This window comes from Centruroides vittatus, unplaced genomic scaffold (assembly GCF_030686945.1).
Source record: "Centruroides vittatus isolate TY-2023 unplaced genomic scaffold, ASM3068694v2 contig_796, whole genome shotgun sequence".
Taxonomy (NCBI): Eukaryota; Metazoa; Arthropoda; class Arachnida; order Scorpiones; family Buthidae; genus Centruroides; species Centruroides vittatus.
Genome location: NW_027122513.1, coordinates 423,502 through 445,401, shown reverse-complemented (window position 1 = coordinate 445,401; position 21,900 = coordinate 423,502). Strand labels below are relative to the sequence as shown.

General features: G+C 26.5%; 1 protein-coding gene across 2 annotated transcripts in view; it reads right to left on the bottom strand.

Moving 5' to 3' along the window:
* Window positions 1-21,900, bottom strand: part of ps (RNA-binding protein Nova-1-like protein passilla) — a 95,686-nt gene that overhangs the window by 20,214 nt on the left and 53,572 nt on the right. For both annotated transcript variants that reach the window (XM_067278211.1, XM_067278212.1), the window contains 3 exons: window positions 8,466-8,525; window positions 1,580-1,723; window positions 55-209 (listed from right to left, as the gene is read on the bottom strand). In XM_067278211.1, coding sequence (XP_067134312.1) covers window positions 55-209; window positions 1,580-1,723; window positions 8,466-8,525 — 359 coding nt within the window. The remainder of the gene's footprint in view (window positions 1-54; window positions 210-1,579; window positions 1,724-8,465; window positions 8,526-21,900) is intronic.

Genomic DNA, 21,900 nt, shown 5'->3' with positions numbered 1-21,900 from the left:
TTAGAAGTGCTGTAAATAAAACTATCAATTAAATACTCTCCTTATTTAAATTACCTGTTTTTCTCTTTCAGCTGGTTGCTTATGATCAAAATCAATGGCCATTTTTGCATTTGGGTCGGGTTTTTCTTTAATTTTTTCCATAATAAATTCATGTATATGCAATATTCCTTCTACATTTCCTGTAATAAGGCATACCCGTTCAGTTGTACCTGCAAAAAAAAAAAAAAAGTTATTTAAAACCAAATTGAAAATTTCATGGTAATTTTTATTCAGAAATGTCAAACTTTTACAATATTAATCTTTTATGTATAAAATAAAATATGATGACAAGGAATATAATTATCAGATTTACACAAAACATTCTTTTTCAGATATATTAAAAACTAACGTTACAAAAAGAAGCATATTTCAAATACATCTGGATTTCTATTGCTATATATACAAAATGGATTTCAGTAATATATAATTCAAATATGAAATATGTTAATTTTTATAAAAGTAATTATTCAAGTTAAAATCAAAAGCCTGCATTTGTAAAAACTGTAATTTCCTAATAACAGTGTCAATATCACAATGGAATAAGACATCTTTCTCAACATTCTATTCCATTATGGTATCAATCCGAAGAAGCTGAAGTAAAAGCAGAAGTATTCAATGAAAACTGGTTCATATTTTTATTTTATGTTGAATTTAAGTATCATCACTGTTGTTATTATAATTATTCAACTTGTTAAAATTAATTTGACTACATTAATACTTAATAAACTACTCAAATATTATAAAACTACATGTATTTCAAGCCATTTTTGTCTCATTATCAGATCACAACAAAAATTTGAGTAAAGAACACAACAGTTTTTCAAAAGCTAACAGTTCTATTTGAACATTTGAAGATACTTAACAGTCAGTGTTGTTTGAACAAGCTATGTTTATTATGTGATATGTTTAAGAAAAAAAGCTCTAGTCTTCTGTTGCATGAATAATAAAAAGTATGCAATTAATTTTGAAAAGTCTCAACAGAAACAATCAGTCCCACATATCACAAAACTCAGTCAAACTACAACTTTTTCTAGTTGTATTTTGGACTGAGGCTTTTGTATTAAAAAAAAATCTGATTAACCTGAGCTTGAATATCATTTAATCAAACAAATTAAAAATTCACTCAATAAACAAAAAACAACAAAAAGAAAGACATCTAAGCCAACATCAATCTGATAAAATTTTACTGAGTAAAAATACAATACTTGATACTCAAGTAGTAACTATTCAGTAATTGAGAAGCCATTGCAATATGTCACTATCTACTCAATATCTGTTAAATCAAATTCTAATGAGTACTTGAGTAACAAGTAACAAATACTAATATCTATCCATTATTCATATGTAATGGATTTCCCTATCCCCCCAACATCCCTAATATGCAACACAAACAACTGCAGTTGTTTGTGCTGCATATTAGAGATATGGATGCTATTTTAGATTGGTTCCAAATAATTAATATTAAAACTTTTAAATATAATTGAAGTAATTTTAGTATTCAATAAAATTTAAAAATACATAATACAAAAGAAATTCTTACCAGGATAAAAATCATGTGCTTTTGACATTTTTACCCTTGCACCTGCTTCTTTTTGTAACTGTGCTATTGTTTCCCCTCCTTTACCAATAATAGCACCAGCTGCAACTGCTGGGACTAGAATTTTGAAGTGGTATGTTCCATTTCCTGAAAATATTAAAATAGTAAAAAAGAAGTGTTTTAAAAATTATATAATTATATTAATCTTATTATATTCTATCAAAAAGTTTTAATTAAAAGATATGATTAATTTTTAATAGATTTAAATCACTGACTATATAAAGTCTGATAAAAAAATTATCTGAATTGATTGTTTTCTCCAACACTTACAGAACTAACTAAGTATTGCTTGATGCTGTACTTAATATCCAGGCATACATTGTACATACATTGCTCTTTCTTAAGTAACCAATACATTGCATAATAGTATTTATATTATCCATTGGGTTTACCATGGCTGTATCTAGTGATGTGGTAGTTCTAACATTACGTAGTTTTGTAGATGTCACCTGATTGGATTATGGTTATAGTTTTGATTCTTCTTGTATAAATATATTTCTTCATACAGTATACTCCTGATTATCTGTGCTAATCACTGGTAGTAAAGGCATGAATAATGAATGTGGAAATGCGTAAAGAATACGATTATAAGATTATGAATAAAATATGTTTTGGCAATGATAATTAACAGAGAATTCAAAAAAATTTATTGAACTAGCATCATGTGATTCACAATCAATTTCTTGTATAGGAAAACCTATACAAAAAAAAAAAACCCAAGTAAACAGAAATTTACTAAACCAGAAAAAAATATTCAATATGGTGTGATTATGATTTACACAGATTTTACTGCTGGTTTTACCAAGAATGAAGATTACCAGCTAGATATCATCATAAAATGTCAATAATTTCACAATAGTAATGATTTATTGATAAGAAATAATGTAAAATTGTTTGAAGAAAATATTTTGAAACTTATTTAATAAAACAAGTACACACATAAGTAAAGCTGTATTGTTCAAGGATATACTGCATTTACCGTATTTGTCAGGCAATTTATTCCTAGACAGAATGTCTAGGCATAAATTGCCTGACAAATACGGGTTACCTGACAAAGGTAGTAGTCCTGATGCTCAACATACTATTTTAAATAGCAAGAGTTAAGAATGCAGATGTTTTTATTTTAATGCTAATATATGTATTCATGATATAAATTTTTTATCAAGACATAAGCATACACGGATAATCTGCACATGGATAATTGAGATTATACCATATCATAATATAATAAGTCTTTCTGTATTTTTACACATTTTCAAATTTAAAACATGTTCCATTTCACAAGCTCTAGTTTGATTAAGTTCCTGAAAATGTTGAAATATTCCATTTAATATAAATGAATGATATTTTAATAAAGCTTTGATCATATTTATTATCAAAAATTGATTACTATTTTCATTTGCATTAATATATATAGTGAATGCCTTGTCCATCTTATTGTTCTGTTTAATTTTTGCAAAATTGTGTACTGTACAATTATTTATAAGATTTAGCAACACTCTGTAATGTAATATTTTGTTAACAATTTTAAAAATTTCTAATCTCTGGCAAATATGTCAAACTTCAAAATTATAGAGAGTTACTCATTAGGCATGGCTATATCTGTTTATTTATTTATTCAAACATTTTGACAAAACAGCAGATAATGTTTTTGTTTTCAAAATGTTGAACATGATAAACATATTTTGAAAGAAAAATTGACAATGTAGAAGCCAAAAATTATAATGAAATGAAACTTGCTTCGTGAATTTCTAAAAGTCATTAACAAATGTTTCCAACAATGGAAGGATTGCTTCACTAAGTGTACAAAATCAGAAACAACCTATCTTGAACAGGAATTACTTCTGTTCCTTCATTCTGACAATTTAAAAAGTTTTTTAACAACTTAGAATATATGAAATCAAAAACAAATTTATCAATCTTGATATTTCTTAATCAGACTTCATATTAACAATTATATTCTATAAATTACAAAATATAAAAGTAATAAAGATATAGTTAAAACATTCACTACTTCAAAAACTGGTTGTATGGAATAACAGCACACACGTACCCAAAACCAGACTGCAAATTGAGTCTTGATTTAGTTAAAATATTTTTGCAGTATTAAAATCAATGTAACAGCAAACAAAATGAATATATTTAGTTTTCATATGGAATAATTTCTGTTGATTAGATTTATTTGACATTAAATATTTCATAAGAGTTTTTGCACACTATAATTTATATAGTTTGAAGTAAAATTAGGTTTAATCAATTATAATAATTATTTTTGTTATATATGCATAATCTTTTTGCAATGAAACAAACAACAACCTGATTTGTATTTGGCACCAAATTAACCACCAGATCATTTGGTGACAAAAAGATTATGTATTTAATTTTATCACCAATTCAACCCACATATTTTTAATTTCATGTGTCTGAAGATAATCCATTAACCAAGTTGAAAGTTAATGTGTTCATTTACACATTGTAGTGATTGCTCTGTTGCTGTTGTTGTTCTATTATATCAGGGCTTCTTAAACTTTTTTTATTCACTACCCCATTTATGATTGTGATTTTTTTCGCGACCTCCCCCAAAAAAAATATAAAATAAAGATATATAAATATTTTGTGATGATTTATTGATTAGGTAACAATATATATACATATGAAAAAAATATAGTTTTAGAATTTGTTTAAAAACACACAAAAATATAAAATTAAAAACTGCACAAAAAGTTGTAAAATTGTATTTATTATAGTTACAAAAATTATATACTCTATTTTTCATCAAAACTGCATTTTTTGCAATAACATAAATAAAAGAATATTGGGCAAAGCTGAAAAAGTAATTTCACATAAATATATGGTGTTGAATGGCAGAAGAATATTTTCAAACTTTCACAAATTATTTTCAATATTTTGCATTAAAATCTTGCGACCCCAAGATTTCGCTAAGTGACCCCAAATGGGGTCGCAACCCATAGTTTAAGAAGCCCTGTATTATATCAATGGTCAGTTACATTTTTTGTTATAGATATTTATGTTTATGCTATTCATTTTTAGAACCTTATCTTTACTACAGATTAAACATCTTGAGATATATAATGTCTCAAGATTGAAATTTCACTTCAAACAAAGTTTGAATTAAAATAAAACTAGTCACTAGATGATTTAATTCAATGTTATCAAATTTTCCATGTTGTGTATTAATGTTGTAATATGTGAATAATTATCATAGAATGGTGCCCATCTGCTGTGTCATGTAGTATCAAAAGTTAGTGAGACGAATGATAATGTTTCCATTATGAGATATTCAATATTATTCTTACGTCTCCTCCAATGGAGTGTTGTTAAGCCCAAACACAGATTTAAAACTTTATTTTCCATCTTTTGATTGATAACATTGTCTGCAGCAGATAAAATGAAATCCACATCTTTTGGAGAGAGACATTTCTTGATTGAGTTAGCACTATTTATGCATCTTGCCAATGAGCCACTACTTTGTTGGATAACAGTTCTTACACCAGTGTTGTGTGCTATTTTTCTTTTTTAAGTATCTCTATGTTCTATCAGCCTATCTAAAAATTTACCACCATACTACTTACCGTACATACTGATATTCTGTAGACAGCATTATTTTGTTGTTCTTTAGTGGAGACTTTGTTCTTTGCAAGGTTCAACACAGCAGGGAAATCAGAGTCAGTCTTTTAAGTTTTTTTTTTAAATAGTTGCAATACAATATTTTCTGTTCCAGTCATTTTATTAAGGATAGTATCATTGTTTTCTGGAGACGTCTTAGCTAATTTCAAATGATTTTGGCTATGACAAATGCTGTTTATATCAAATTTTTGATCAAAATAGAAGGGTAACCAAAGGAAGAAGCTACTCCTTTAATTAATAGAATTTCTTTCAGATAATCTTGTTCTTTTGAGAAATAAGTAATGCTCTACATATCAGTGCAGTAAAATCAGCTGCTTTATATTTAAAGGGACTTTTACACAAAAACTGAATATAATGGGACTGCTGTTGGTTTCTACAGACATATCTATAAAGATGGAAGATGAGGTCTTAGTAAAGTCTAAATAGTTAGCACAAGAAGAATGTATTTGTTCTAGTTACGATGTTACATCAACCTCATTCTTTATAAAGTCTTGTTTGTTCCACAGAATCATATTGTAAACATATTGAAACATTGCCACTAAGTCCCCCTTGTGCTCTTGAACTGCTCAGCAGTTCAAGAGCACAAGGAAGATTTTTATTTTAGTTCAAACTTTGTTTAAAATAAGCTTCAATCTGAAGATGAGATGTTATTGGTCTCAAAAAACAATTTAATCTCTAGTAAAGATTATGCTATTCATTTTTAGAAGCTCATGTAAACAAAAGCAAGGAAACATTTATGGAGCTGTTCATAAGAATCTAATAAATATATAGGTATACAAAAACTTACAGAAACTGGTAGAAAGCTCTGGTACAATTAAGCCAATTCTTTCAAGTTAATTTTTTAAAGAATTTTCATTAAAAGATTGCTACTTCTCTACATTTACATTTCAGAAGTTGATTTTTTACAATATAAATCTAGAAAACCAGTGAAATTTTAATTTAATATATGAATAATATTGAATATCCCATAATGGAAACAATGCTCTTTTCATTGAGGTTGTAACACAGTATTTAATAAATAGTTTGATAATTTATTGAAAATAGAAATTGATCTATTATATATCGTGTTATTAATTATTATGAAATTAAGATAAAGAGCATACATTTAAAAACATCAACATTTTAACTCCTAACCTATTCAAAAACATTAAAGAATACTTAAAAATACAAAGATATCAGTGTGTTATTAGAATATAAACATTTCCAGAATTTGTCAATTCCATTTTCAGATCAAAAATTTGAACAAAAATTAAATTTAAAATAATGTACTAAACATTGTAATTATTCTAATTTAAACAATGAAATAATTTATTTTAATTATTTTAAAGTAAGATTAAGAGGGCTTAATTTATTTTAGCTAAAGACAGAACTCAAATCCATGGATTTAGCAAAGGACTTCTACTTGTTGATTATTGGTCTTTTGATGTCTCAATGATCAATTCTTTGACCATTCTAAACAAATACTTTTGAATTGATATCAACACCAAAGCAACATTTTATTTGACTTTTGCCTTTTCATTTGGATTTCTTGTATTAAAACATTGTGAAAATCCAAATTATTTGCCTGCTATATTTTATCATTGCCTTTAAATTCTAGGTTCAGTTAATTTGTTTAAGGAAGTATGTAAGTAACATCTGTTGGAAAAATGAAAATACAATAGTTTATTAGCACTTAAATGGCATACACAAAAGTTGATAAGAATTGATATTCTTAATCATGATTGATGACAACAAAATTTTACTAAATTTACATATTTAACTCATTAAAATCAGAAAATAGTTCTGTATAGAGAAGATGAAACAAGAGAGCAGCAAAACTCCAAAAACTTGAATTCAGTCAAAAAAAAAAAAAATCCATAAAACTGCTGTGCTGAATTGCTAACCACTACTTGATCTTTTTTTGTCTGATCAACTTGCTGCAAAAAACATGAAAACATGAAGACCCACCTACAGATTCCTGAAGATCATTTTTATTGTGCATTTACTACATATCAAGTATTATTTGAGTTCTCCTTAGGTGCTGTGCAATCACTATTGTTTTTGTAAAAAGTCATTTACACTTGTAATCAAATAATTCAATTTGTCAAATGACTGCAGATAATGGAACAACAAATTGCTATTCTTATAAAATTTAGAGGAAAATTTGAGAAAACTAAGCTTTGTTATACATTCATAATGGATTAGTCAATCAAATAGTACAAGTTTTTTTTAAACTTTAAACAGAAAAGAGCTCATTTAGTACATTGATAATTCCTTGTAAATAAAAGATACCACAAACAATAAATTAGAAAAAAACACTTCTTTTCCCTAATAATGATCTTTATTTTTGATTTATCTTCCAGATTATTTGTAGTTTCACAAAATCAAACAGATACTTAAAGTAAGGTATTTTGAGTAGATAGATAACATTAAACACAAATGAAAAAAAATAAAAGCAGAAAATTTAAATGATTTAAGAAATATTTCCAACTGTGTGGTGGTGTGTGTGTGTGTGTGTGTGTGTGAACATGGTATTTTGAATAATAAAAGTTTTTAAAATTCTATACAGTCAAACCTGTTTTTATGCGCTTTTTTTATGTGCGATTTTAATTTGTGCGATTTTTTTAATGCAAATTTTTAATTTGTGCGGTATAGTTGGCGACTAGTCTCGTGCAATTTGTCATGTCTTACGTTGACTTATTATAGCATAAATGCACTTATTATAGTAATATTATTGCATGAATATGCGAAAAATGAAATAATTTACTTTTTAAGTCAACAAAACACCACCTGGACAAAAATATGTAAAACAGACGATAGACCAGACGATGCAGTCAAGTGCTGACATCTGTTGTCAATAAATTCTATTTCGTACGGTTTTGAGTTATTTTCTATGTGAGACTTTTTTTATGCGGTCCCTGTTGACCGCATAAAAAAAATATTTTTTAATTGTGTCGCGAAAACTATTATTTACAGCCATTCGTGAAGTTTCGTGAGATTTTTTTTAATGCGTTTTTTTTAATGCGGTCCCTATCCCCCGCATAAAAACAGGTTTGACTGTATATGATTTCTTTTAAAGTTACTTAATCCTTAAAATTTCATGAACTTATTGATAATTCTAAAACTTAATTGTCAAACTTCATAAACTATCATATCAGTTTTATATCAGATATATGAGTTAATTTTACAATAAATAAATTACCTTCTCCTTCCCATTTTTCTAGACAATATGATACTTCCATATCACTGTCCACACAAGCAACTATGAAAGAAAAAATATATATATATATATATATTATATTATAGAATGATACCAAAATACATAAATATGAAATCTGTGAACATGTTTTATATATGTTTAAAATTTCAATTCAAATGGATATAGTATAATATATTTATATGAAACAGTAATATTTTAATTATGCTATTGTATTTTAATACAAAATTTCTAAATATAGCATTGCCAAGTTAAAGTAGTAAAAAAATAGATTACTCTACCCTAGTATATTTTTCCATCAGTGTATGGTACATCATCAGAATAAAACTAATCACACCTCTCAAAAAACATTATTGTTATAAAGTAAATATTAACTGGGCAGGAGCGAAGGCAGGGAGGTCAGTTGGCTTCATAGCTGAGTCTTTACAAATAACGAAATGAAACTATCAACTTGAGATAACTGGGATGTCAGCTTGGCAACATGTTTCTACCATATGCGATAGAATAAAGCCATCTTATTTAAAGAGCTTTTTAGTGTTTATTTTAAGTCAACTTTTGTATTTATAAATTTAAATGTAATCAAAGTAAACAGAATTTGCCCTTAAAATCAATAAAGTTTAATATAAAAAAACATTTCCAGCTTAATGTATAATCTTATAAAAGATTATGAAGAAAAACTTTATATAATTTAATCACTTAATGCTGATTAATTTTGGGCTATAAGTTAGTTAACTATTAATTATCAATGCAAAGTAATTTGGTCTAAAAGGAAGGTGGTTAGGCTGCCATCTAGTAATAATAATAAATTTAATGCATTAGGTTCTGGTAGTATAAACACCAGCACAATAAGCAGAAGTTGCAAGTTTGAGTTGCTTCAGTCGCTCTTCCAGAATATTCTAAATTATAATATTTAATTCAAAATTAATGCAATTTTAAAATTAGTACAAGATGGTGGCTTAATTGACAATCTTTGGACTGATTTACTTTAGACTAGTAATTGTTAGCCAAATTATAATCCAAAATTAATCCAGTATTTAGTGATTCAAATTAGTGTAAATTCAGACTTGGTTATATAAGTGGGGAAAAATCAAGTTTTTAAAACAGCAATATATACTGTATAACACTTCAGTTAAATTACTTATGTCAAACAAACATTTTATTTACCTTTTATTGTTTAATTTTAAGAAGAAAAAGTAAATATTTTAAAGTTTCTCTTATTTATTTTATCAAACATTTTGCATTCTTCCTACGTGCATTTTTCAGATTACATATATTAAGCTGAAAGGCATCTATTTATATTATACTTTACCAGTTTTTAGGGTTTTTTTTAATTATTATTTATATTTATTTAAATTACGTTAGCTGCAATTTTATTTTATACTACTGTTTATGTTAATCCAAAATCTAATAAAACAAAATAAAACAACTTAGTTGAATACTTTAACTTTAATACTTTTAAGAATCTTTGTATTTTATGCAATCAATTTAAAATTATAAATAAAAATATTAAACAGCTTTGAGTTTTCAATACTTGTTTTTCACATTAGAGGAGTTCCTGAGACAATTATTGTTTACTAATTAATTGTTCATTTATCTAACTTTTTGGTTAAATAATAAATTAACTGAATATAACCAGTACAAAAACAATTCAATCTATAAGCATATATTCTTATATAAACATCTCAAAGTCTAATGATTATATTAAAGCCAAACAATTACCAGATTAAATTAGGCTATATGCACATTTTTAAACATATAAATAAAATTCCTAATATAACAAACAATACTTCAAAAGAATAAAATCACTGTTTAATTTAAGATAAAGACAAAGACAACATTCAGTATAATGTGCATTTAAAATGAATATAATATATACTAAATTATGAAAGTGAAAAATATTTTTATTATTTAATATAAACGTTTCTTCAGGTATAAACTTAAACACTTCAAACAATTATTAAAAAGTGAGCTAACTTAACAGTTTTCTTGATTTAATCATTTTTATTCATTTTCAATCAATGATATGTTTGTTTTTAATACTAAAAATCCTATTAGAAGCTAAAAATTTTTATTTTTGGAAAAATGCTTATATTTTAATGAATGAAGTTCATTTTCAGAAATCAATATAACAAAAACATAAAATTGAATTCTGATTTATTATATTAAGAATAAAGAACATATACATAGTTGCCAACCCTCTTCTTTTTTGGCTGAGAATTTGGAAGCAGTCATCAGTTTGAACTAGAAAAACTCTACTTTTAATGCATTGTCTTCACAAAACATGAATTTGCAACCAATACTAAAAATCCAAGTTTGATTATATGGTAGTTCAAGAAATTGCCCAGGTCTCCAACATTAATGTTTTCTTTGAGTTCAAATTGCCATACACATAAGAATTTCAATGGAAAATTTAAATATCTGATTAAATTACGAAAAATTTCTTGTCTCAAAAATTTGATATACAAGATTTTCTATTCTTTGACATGAGAAAGCAAATTTGAAAGTTTTTGTAAATTAGTCACATACTAAAATCACATTCTCTTAGCTATAAACCAGTAATGGAAAACCTATACAGCACGTGGACTCACTACAAGTGAGTCCACGTGCCATATATAGTTAGGCTTACCAGATGTCCCGTTTTGACGATGTCCCAGCATCTCGGCCAGTTTGTCATTTTGTCCTGGTTATTTGGTAAAATTTTAAAAGTGCCAAATATACAAGAAGTAAAAATAGTGCAGTCTCGAGTAAAATGGCAATTTGGCAATTACCCCTCTATTACACTCACTGTTGCCAATCTAAATATTTCATATCTAGATCTAAGTAATTTTAATTTTGTCTAAATGTTTTCCCCAAAATTTATAGCATATGACCTAATGAATTTAGGTGTTTTATTTTTTCACAGAATTTATAATAGCACATAGTCTATGAGATCCATATATTTTTATTTTTATTTCATTTTTTTAGATATTTTGTTTCAATTTGAGTTGGCAATACTGAAACTTACACTGGCCACGTCATTGCTGCACATTTCATATCTTAGTTGAGTTCAAATTGCTGGTTGGCATTTGCGATTATTTCGTACTGTACATTAAATTCATTTAATCCCTAAAATGCCAAAAAGAAACCCATGTTTTTACCGATGATTGAAAAAAAAAAAAAAAAAAAACTGATCATATTGACCAAGTAAAATATGAACTGTGCTTTTCAGTAACTAATGGTGGGAATTCAAACATTAAAAATTACTTAAAATGTATGAAACATAAGACAAGCAATAGGAACTTCCTCAAATGTATTGTCATATTTTAAATGTACCGATTTAAGTGACAAAGAATTTTTAAAAAGTTCACACTAGTGATAAATATTAACAACTTAATAATAATATATGTTTAGTTCAGTTTTTAAAAATTGCTTTAACTTGTTGTTTTTGTTAACTACTACTTTATTTAGCCTTTTCAATCATAGGTACAGTACTTATCCTAGTAGGCTTAATTTTCCGTTGTATTTTCTCAAAATTGTCCTTGTTTGAGAAAAAAAATATTATGGTAAGCCTACATATAGTAAGCATACTTATCTTTAAAAATCTTTATGTATACCAAAGTTTTAGACTTTGATTATTATTATTTAAAGAAATGAAATGAATATACCTTAATTAAAATAAATGTAAAAAAACTGATTAAAAAAAAGATGATCAGATAATAAACCAAAAGGTTTTGTTACACATAAAATAAAAAAAAGTGCGTGTAGAATAAATACAAAACAATACTACTAAAAAATGTAGAAACATACAAGAATAGGTAAAATATGGATAGTATCCCTCATGTATTTTCATAGTGTTATTTGGAGTCTAAATCTAAGAAAGCTTTCCATGTCACTGAGCCATCATAATTGATGGTTCAGCCAAGGAATATTGATTTATAAATGTGCAATACCTTTATTTCTGATATGTATCTGGATCATTCTGGCCTGGTTCCAGTTGATTGAGAAGGAATTAAGATTGGAAATTATATAAGCTGCTAGAGTAACAGCAGAGTTAGGTTTCTGGATGTTGTCTTTGTATTCTCTTATCTTTGCACTCAATGACCTTGTGGTGGCTCCAATGTAATATAAGTCATTCTACTATCTATAATCTGTATTCTATATACTCCTGGGAGGAATAATGAATCAATAGGCTCTTTTTTGTTGCAAAATATTCTGTAGATGGTAGGGTTTTTTAAAAGATAATTTTATGCCCCCGTGGCTAATCCTATCTTTAAAAGAACCCTATCATCTACAGAATACTTTGTAATGACAAGGAGCATATTGATCCATTACACATCTCAGGAATATAAACTATAAAATACCAGTTATGGATAGTAGAGTCATCTGATTAATATAGCCTGATAAAAATCTAGTAGATTGTTTGGTATTCAAATTAAATGCTCTTTCAATTTCTATAGTGAGTTTTGTGTTAGTTGATTCAATAAAAGATAGTTTTTATTGCTTATAAATAATGACTAATTTCAAATATTTTATAGATAAATAAAGATTTAATTATTAATGACAACAGAACACATGAAGAAACCTGACTTACATCAAAGACAGAATTAAAACAAACATTAAAGCAAAGTTACATCAAGCAAGTTTGATATGTATGGCCATGCTTGGTGGATCAGAATTTGGAGGCCTTGGAAATTTTTAAAGCTGACAAGAGGGGATCTGCATCCACTACAAAGAAGAAAGACAAATATCACATGTATATTGTACGTACTGGATAAATAAAATACAATAAAAAAACACATCTTTTACAATCCAGCAAATAAAATTTACTAAAATAAAAACATTTTTGATCGTTTTAACCGATCTTCCTTAGTTACCATAAAATAGAATGTAAATTTAAAAATAAGATAAAAATGAGAATTTTGAAATAAATACATAAATAAATAACTGAAAATGTAGTTGTGGACAAAAAAATAAATTATTACAGAAATAAAATAAACAACAAATAAATGTCTCTTAATAAAAATTAATCTTCATAAAAAGACCGCCATGTGGTAGCCAATGTGTCTGTCTCTATGGTCGATGCAACCGGTTCTTTTGTGTGCTTTAAAAATCTTCAATCTTTCAGATATTTCATTGTGTGTATATTTGTTGTTGGTTTGATAATTGATGCTTGCTCCCATTGGATATGAATGTCCTGTTGCTGTGTGTAAGCTGATAGCATGGTGTTATTGAGCTTCTTATCAATTGTATATTTATGCTCCTTGAGTTGTAGTTGTAAGTTGCACATCATGGCACCCACATAGACTAGTTTAGATTCGAAACGTTGGTCGTTTAATGGGATGACGTAGATTCCTGTGGACGAATTATGGTTATATTGTTTTTTAACGTTCCTTAAAATTCTGAAAACCGTAGGGTTACATCGATATACTACCTGGAGATTATTAGCCTTGGCTGCCTTCTTATGTATTCCCTTTAAAAATAGGATATAATTTAAAACTACCCTTTGTTTTTGGTCCAATGAGGTATGCTGATGTTTTGTTGCTTGAAAGGTTGTGATTAATTTCTCTATCATTTCCCCCTAGTATCCTTGTTGTTCTGCAATCCTTAAGTTGTAATTTAGCTCTTACCATATAATTTTGCTTGTACAATGCATTTATCATTGATTGCTTCCAAAAATTGCTGTAGGTTTGGTTTTCTCTGCCATAGGTTGAATATATCATCTACGTATCTAGTGTATAAAATAATGTGTTGAAATTTAGGTAGAATGTTGAGTTTTCCAATTGTCGCAACACCAACTTACAAAGAATTGCTGATGTGAGACTGCCCATAGGTACACCTCTTCCCTGTAAATATACCTCGTTCTCATATAAAATAAATACCTCATTCTACATATAAAATAAATAACAAATAAATGTCTCTTTTTATTAAGAGACATTTATTTATTATTTATTTTATTTCTATAATTATTTATTTTTTTGTCCACAACAACATTTTCAGTTATTTATTTATGTATTTATTTCAAAATTCTCATTTTCATTTTATTTTTAAATTTATGTCCTATTTACACGTTCTATTTTATGATAACTGAGAAAGATCAGTTAAAATGATCGAAAATGTTTTTATTTTAGTAAATTTTATTTGCTGGATTGTTAAAGGTGCATTTTTTATTGTAAATATCACATGTATGACAAATGATATATGATTTATCACTATGAATAAGTAGCCATCCAATCATCAAAACACATCAGTCTGGTAACAACAATTTATGTTTGAATCCTGCCAATGTTCTTCTGTACATGTTCTTTTTATAGAACATCTATAACTTGAAGCAGGGCTCAGGAGCCTGAAAATGTTTGTTACTGTTTTAATTCTGTCACTGGATGCAAGTGAGGTTTTTTGGCATGTGTTCTGTTTTATCATGAGGTCTAGTCAGTGTGTGAGAACTTAATTATGACCACCTCTTATTTTCAAATCTTCCTCTAATATTCTGAAAAATGATTCTGTTTCAAACATTTACATTCTGTAACTTAATGCAGTTATCAAAAAACTAATATGGAATGCACATTCTCAAGTTATAGAAGAATACCGCTTCAACCACTTGTACATATATAACCTTTTAGTTATTGTTTTGAACCTATCTATTGGGTTAGAAATAACAATCTCCATCTCCCTAGTTTTTCATAACCTTGTCATTGTAATTATGCAAAGATTCCCATATTAGAAGAAATTTTTTCTTCTTTCTAAATTCAACTTCAAAAAAAATTTCTAAGCTTAACTTCCTACATTACAGAAATTTTACCAACATTATCAAAATCATCCCTTGCAATAACAACGTTGATTCATCTTTCATCCCTAACTAGAAACACTAAACAAAAACATTCAAGTGGTCTCTCTCTCTCTCTCTAATAAACATAGGAACAGCAAATTCACAAACCAATTGGCTAATCACTCCAAAAGGGATGGCCCAGAAGAGAATAAAAACAGTTGGTCAGAAAAACCTGGGGAGTTAAATGAGACAAAGTGAGATATTAACAGATGGAACCTGTTGTGGTTTTATGATTTCTTGTAATATACTGACTTTCCAAGATTATTTTATAATTGTGTGTATTGAGACTTTCTAAGACCATCCTAACTGACTTTAAAAATCTGCATTGATCCATTTGATATCTCCAATGGGAAAGAGAGACCAGATCTAACAATCTGTTTCTTGCATGTAAGATAAATGCAATTTTTTTTCCTCCAACTATCTAACAGAAAAGTAAATTATGTCATGCAGTATACTTGAATGTTGTCACTTTCTATTGAACCTATGTGACAGTCTTTTTAATATAATAGCCTATACAACACTCAACAAAATAATTTTTGACAAGGATATTAAAAATTATTTTGTTGAGGGTTGTGTAGGTTACTTGCTTGAGCCTGTCTCAATTTAAAAAACAAGCAAAGCCTACACAAATTATACATTAAAATGGAAGACTTGAATTGAGTTTTGTATTTTCTATCTTTCAGAAATATTTTTAGTAAATGACTGGAATCCTTCATTTTCAGAATATATTTCCATGCTGGTTTTTAAGGTTCTGTTGTAGACTTGAATAAATACAAAGGTTATTCAAGACTTGTCCCCAATCATTATATTATTAAAGAACTTTTGCCAGCTTAGAACTGTTACAATAGATACTAACATGCATTTGTAAATTTTTTTTTCAATTATTGTATCAACTCCTACTTCCTATCAAGAAATAATTTTGCAATAATCACACAAATTAATCACCATATGCTTTTGATATTATTTTAATTACAAAAATAAAGAGATTCGCAGCATAGCATCAATAATACAAAAACAGGCAAAAAGTTTTAAAGAAAGAATTACTTTAAGGCTATTTAAGGCTTCTTCAATCTTAAATAGTCTTAAAATAAATCATAGAAGCAGCAGCTTTCAATAAAAAATACAAAAGTGCTTACTTCAAAACTTCTTAGTCTGTTTTATACAGTCAATAAAGTAAAACTCTAGATCTTATTTTAATTTGGACTTTTTAGGTGATAAAGATGCCTATATATCTCTAGTTATTCTGTAAGCAAACAACTCTTAAGATTAAATACTTTATTTTTAGTAAACTTAGTTGGTTATAAGAATCAAGATTTAACAAACTACTTTTAAGAAAAATCCTTCCATCTTTGTAGCTATTCATATATTTCGAAAATCTACTTTTTAATTTTAAAACATCTTCAAAAAATAAATAAACCAGTTCAAAGTACAGTCTTTCAAACATTTATTCTCTATTATTTTGAACAATTAATTTATCTACTAGCAATATATTTAATAAACTAACATTTCTGATTACTTTTAATAATCATCAAGTAATGCATTTTTCTACTCATTTAAATCTAAACAACGATTTGTATGTAAATAATTTTTAATTATGCTTAAACATTTAAAAAAACTATATTGAAATTACTATTTAGATTTAAATGAACAGAAGAATGTACAACATGACGAGGATCACTAAAAATGATCAAAAATATCAGTTAAATAAACATATTGCTAGGAAATTGGTTAAATTCATGTTGTTATTTTAAACAACCAGTTTAGAATTAGTAAAATTTGGAATTTTTTGATTTTGAACTAAAGTTTGAACTGCAGTGTTTTGATGGTAATGCACATCTTTTTTGAAAAAGTTGACTTAATACAGCATTGTGTTATTTGCTTCTCACTCCATTCAGCAATTTGTATGTATTATGTCGTCGGTATAGACATGATACATGTTCCTCCCACTAATTCAGTTTTAAATTTGATTTTAGAATTGTTTTGGTGATTTTTTGAACTACAGCAAGCCTAGTGAATGACAACCAGCAGACTGATCTTCTATTAAGCTAACAAGGAGAGGCCAGATGTTCATGTCTCCGATTCAAAAGTTGCTGAGCATGTAGCTCTAAACACAAACAGCTCATTATCCAAAAAAATAAGGCCCACTTCTCAAGCATTTCCAAAAAAACTGGTCTCTGAAAATTGAGTCTTTAGCTAAAGTCTTTAGAAGTGTTACTTTTTCTTGTAATGGGGATAGCTGAGTGGATAAGACACTAGGCACTGGAACTACAGAATGTAGGTCAGAACCTTTTCAATTTTAGTTTTTTCCTCCTATGTGTAACAAAATTATTTTACCATATCATTATCATTACTTTTATTACTATTATTATTCCTCATGTTTAAAGCTTAAAAAAAAGATTTAAAATATGACGTCATTTCCTGTTTAGCAAAAAGTCTGTGTAGATTTAACTCAACTCTTGTATATTGTTAAATAAAATTTTTATTTTTTCATATTTATTTTCAGATATTTTTGCTTGTGTTGACAGTTCTAACCTACATTGTGTAGATCCAGTGACTAGTGTCTTATCCACTCAGTTATCACAATTGCAAGAAGAAATAACACTTCTAAAGACTTTAGCTAAAGACTCAATTTTCAGAGACCAATCGGAGATCTGAACATATGGTCCTCTTGTAAGTTTAAACATAGTCATCTGCTATGAAGAACATATAGATATTTCAGTGTTATACTAAATATCTGGAGAATTCCAGGATGGTACACACTAATGTGAAATTTTTCTGCTAAAATATTGATTGTAAAGTAAATTTAACTGATCTGTGTTAATTGGTTGATCCTCTTTAATGGAATCATAAATGAATATATTTGGAAATAACATTGTAAAGTACTGTAAACAGGACAATAAAACATTTTTCAAACATGCATTTATTACTGTTTGAATACATTAAGTTCCTGTAACTGCATGTTCAGTAATATAGGAGGAGCATTAGATTCAATGATGTATTAGAATCAAAAAACATAGCAAGTTCAAAAGCCTGTACTTTGAATTGTTTTTCCATAAAAACAAAACTTGTTTTGAAAAGTCCAGATTTTAATTCCCAATCAGTTAGGCAACTCTGAAGATGAAAGGATTATTTCCTAAAAGTACTTAGTAGAATCTTTGGCTCCTATAACCAAACTTATTAAAAAATGCAATATATTTATTTTATAATTAAAATGGTTTAACATTTTATATTATTATTTATATAAATTAAAATATAAGATTTAATATGTTAATGAAATATATAAGGACATTAATTTTTGTTATATTATCTTATTTAATAATGAAAACTTCAATCCAATGTGAAACAGTACAGAATTAATTTTTGTTTTCTGTTAAATCCAAAAAAAAAAGAAAATAATAAAGACACATTATATCGATTAATAGATTAAAACATTCATTGAAGTATCTAGTGTGTGCGTGTGCGTATATATATATAAATTCAAAGCAAATGTACTGTTAGTTTTCAGTAAAGTTTCTTTAAATTAATAGTAAACTTTTGGAAAAATATGAATTTAAAATATAATTATACAAAAAAAATGGCTATACTATAAACAAAATTCTTCAAGATTGTAAAACTAAACAGAACTGTTTAAAAAATTTAGTAGTACAAACTTTTTGCTAGCAAATTAAATCATAATTTGTATCATCTTTGATTTTGTAAAACTTTCATTTATATATTATTAAATTAGAAAAATTTTTATGCAGTATCTGTTATTTGACAATACATTAACTTATATTCTGAGATCAAGACAGTCATTTCTTAAATATTTCAAAAAAATTAACAAATAATAAATTATATAAGGAATATAAAACATTTATATAATTTTAGCAGTTGCATAATTAAGCTAACAATACAAAGAATTTATTGATTGATAATATAAATCTGCTAATTATAAATTTTGAATTTTTTCATAATAAATTTTAATTATCTAAATGCATCTTGTGGATATATAATTTGTTATTTATATATAATTCATTAGTTTTCATTTACATTATTTCATTATATAAAAATAATTTAATAACAATTAGTACACATTTCACATTGATTTTGGTCTTAAAAATATTTGATAATATATGGCATATATTTAAATATACTTTGTATATAAAGAAAAAACAATAATCTAAATACTTCTGAAAATATCTATCAAAATATGAACTTTTTGTTGACAATTTTATATGCAAAGTATATCCAGGATTTAAATTTTATTTATATATTATATTAAATTCAAAGAGAAAAAAATTATATAATCTAAACAAATGTACTCAAAAAGAAATTTTAAAACACTGTCTAATTATATAGGTATATATTAAAAAATTAATAATCCTTTAAATTAATTAGAAACATTAATAAATTTCATACAGAGTTCTAAATCTTTCCACAGCAGGTTATATATTAGTAAACAACACCAACAAAACCTTCAAAATAAACTAGTAAATATACTTTAATTAATATAAATATGCTATGACAAGCTATTTCAATCCTAATTGGGATTTGCTTCAGGTCAAAACATCCAATAAAAAATTAAAATGTTAAAAGAGTAATTTTAAAATCACTGGAAATATTCCAACAAGTATAAAAATCACATCTATGTGTTACAATTAACACTACAAATTAAAATAAAAATTAAGGTAAAAATTCAGCAAATATATTTGTTACAAATCCTAATGGAAGCAATTGATTTTTATTTCTTATTAATTTAATGTTGGGATCATCAGAAAAATTTATACTTGTTGAATAATTAATCGTTCCAACGATTTTAAAATTTCTCTTTTAGCATTCTAATTTTTTATCGAATGTTTTGACCTGAAGCAGATCCCAATTAAGATCTAAAATACTTGTCATAGAATATTTATATTAAAATATATTTGCTGGTTTAATTCTGAAAGGTTTGTTGGTGTTAATTAATAAATTTCAATTATATAATCTCTTAATCTTTAAATTTATAAATATTAAGATAGATATTTATGAAATATTTTTCACATAATCAAAAAGAAATATTACATGACACTTTTTTCATATAATTAAGTTAATTATAAAATAAACTGCTAATTCCCAGTTACCAAAAAATATTTAATCAGAAATGTCAGACCTCCAGTTTAAATCATCCTCAGCTGACTGAATAAACTGATTCCATTTATTCTGTCAGCTGAGGATGACCTAAACTAAGGTTGAAAACATTTCTGATTAAATATTTTTTTGATAACCAGGACTTTAGCAATTTGTTTTATCATCATCATCATCATCATCATCATAATAGTGCCAAGTTTCTTCACAATTCATGATTAAAAGTATGTTTGGAATATGATAATTATATATTATTTCTTTTCATGAAAAATATTTAAGAATGTATAATGCTAAAATGTAAAATATTCTGAAAGAAAATACTAGCCTCAAATAAAACTCAAATACACAATTCCTGCTTACTGTACAGATGCAATGTCAGTTATATGCAGGTTTTTTCCAGATTATTATAAATTTACATTAGAATTTATTTCTAATAATTAAATTTAAGTGCACAGTGTTGATGCATTTCATCAAAATATTGATCAACAAAAAGTTTATTTATTTGAAAAAAAATTCTATTATTATTGTATATACAGATTAAAATTTATTTAATAATTTTCAGTTTTTTCTTACTTGGTTGTCTAATTTCATTACTAGTTTATCTGTGCTACATGTGTTTTTGCATATGCATATATATACATCTATATGTATAAAATCTGTTTTCTTATTTGGTCTGTAAAAAATGAAATATTGCTAAGGTTGATGTTTTGATTTATTTATAAAGCCTTCATCACTGAAATTCGACTGCTATTAAACAAAGTAAGAGAAACTGTAAGAAAGAAACACCACATCCTCTTAATGTCCACTCACATTATATATAACTCTAATCTTCTTTTAAATAGATTTATATAAAACAAAAAAAAAACTTATAAATAATTTAATCATTAATTGAAAGAAAAGCTATTGCTATTTCAAAAATTAAATTATTATTATTAATTTAAATTTAAAATTTTTGCATCTCTTCTACTAAATATTAACTTTCACCATTTGTCTGAATTATAAAATTTAGACAAATAGCAAAAGTTCATATTAATTAAAATTGAAAACAAATTTTAATTAATATGAAATTTTACCTTCTGTCCAAATCTTATAAATTTGGAATGTTTTAATAGGACACTGCTGGAGAACAGCTTAAAATTTATATATATTATCAGCACTTCAGTTAAAAGGATAGAAGTTCAAGCATTTGGTCCCAATGCAATATGAATGGGAAAGTAAAACATCATCTTTTTCCACTTCAATTTTAGAAAATTTTTAATTGGATATTTTTTCATGTTAAAAAAAATCCCCTTAAAACTTTGGCAACCAAACCTAAAAGGAAAGTTAGGTCATTGTGGAATATATTCCAGAACATGATAGTGAATACAAGATGACTGTTTCAACAGACTTTGTATTCAATTTCAATTAATTAATAATTAATTTATAAATTATCAAAAATGTTTTCAGCAACCCATAAAGTTAAAAAAAGGTGGGGGGTTAGTTATACCAGAAAGATATGATTAAGGGAAGAAT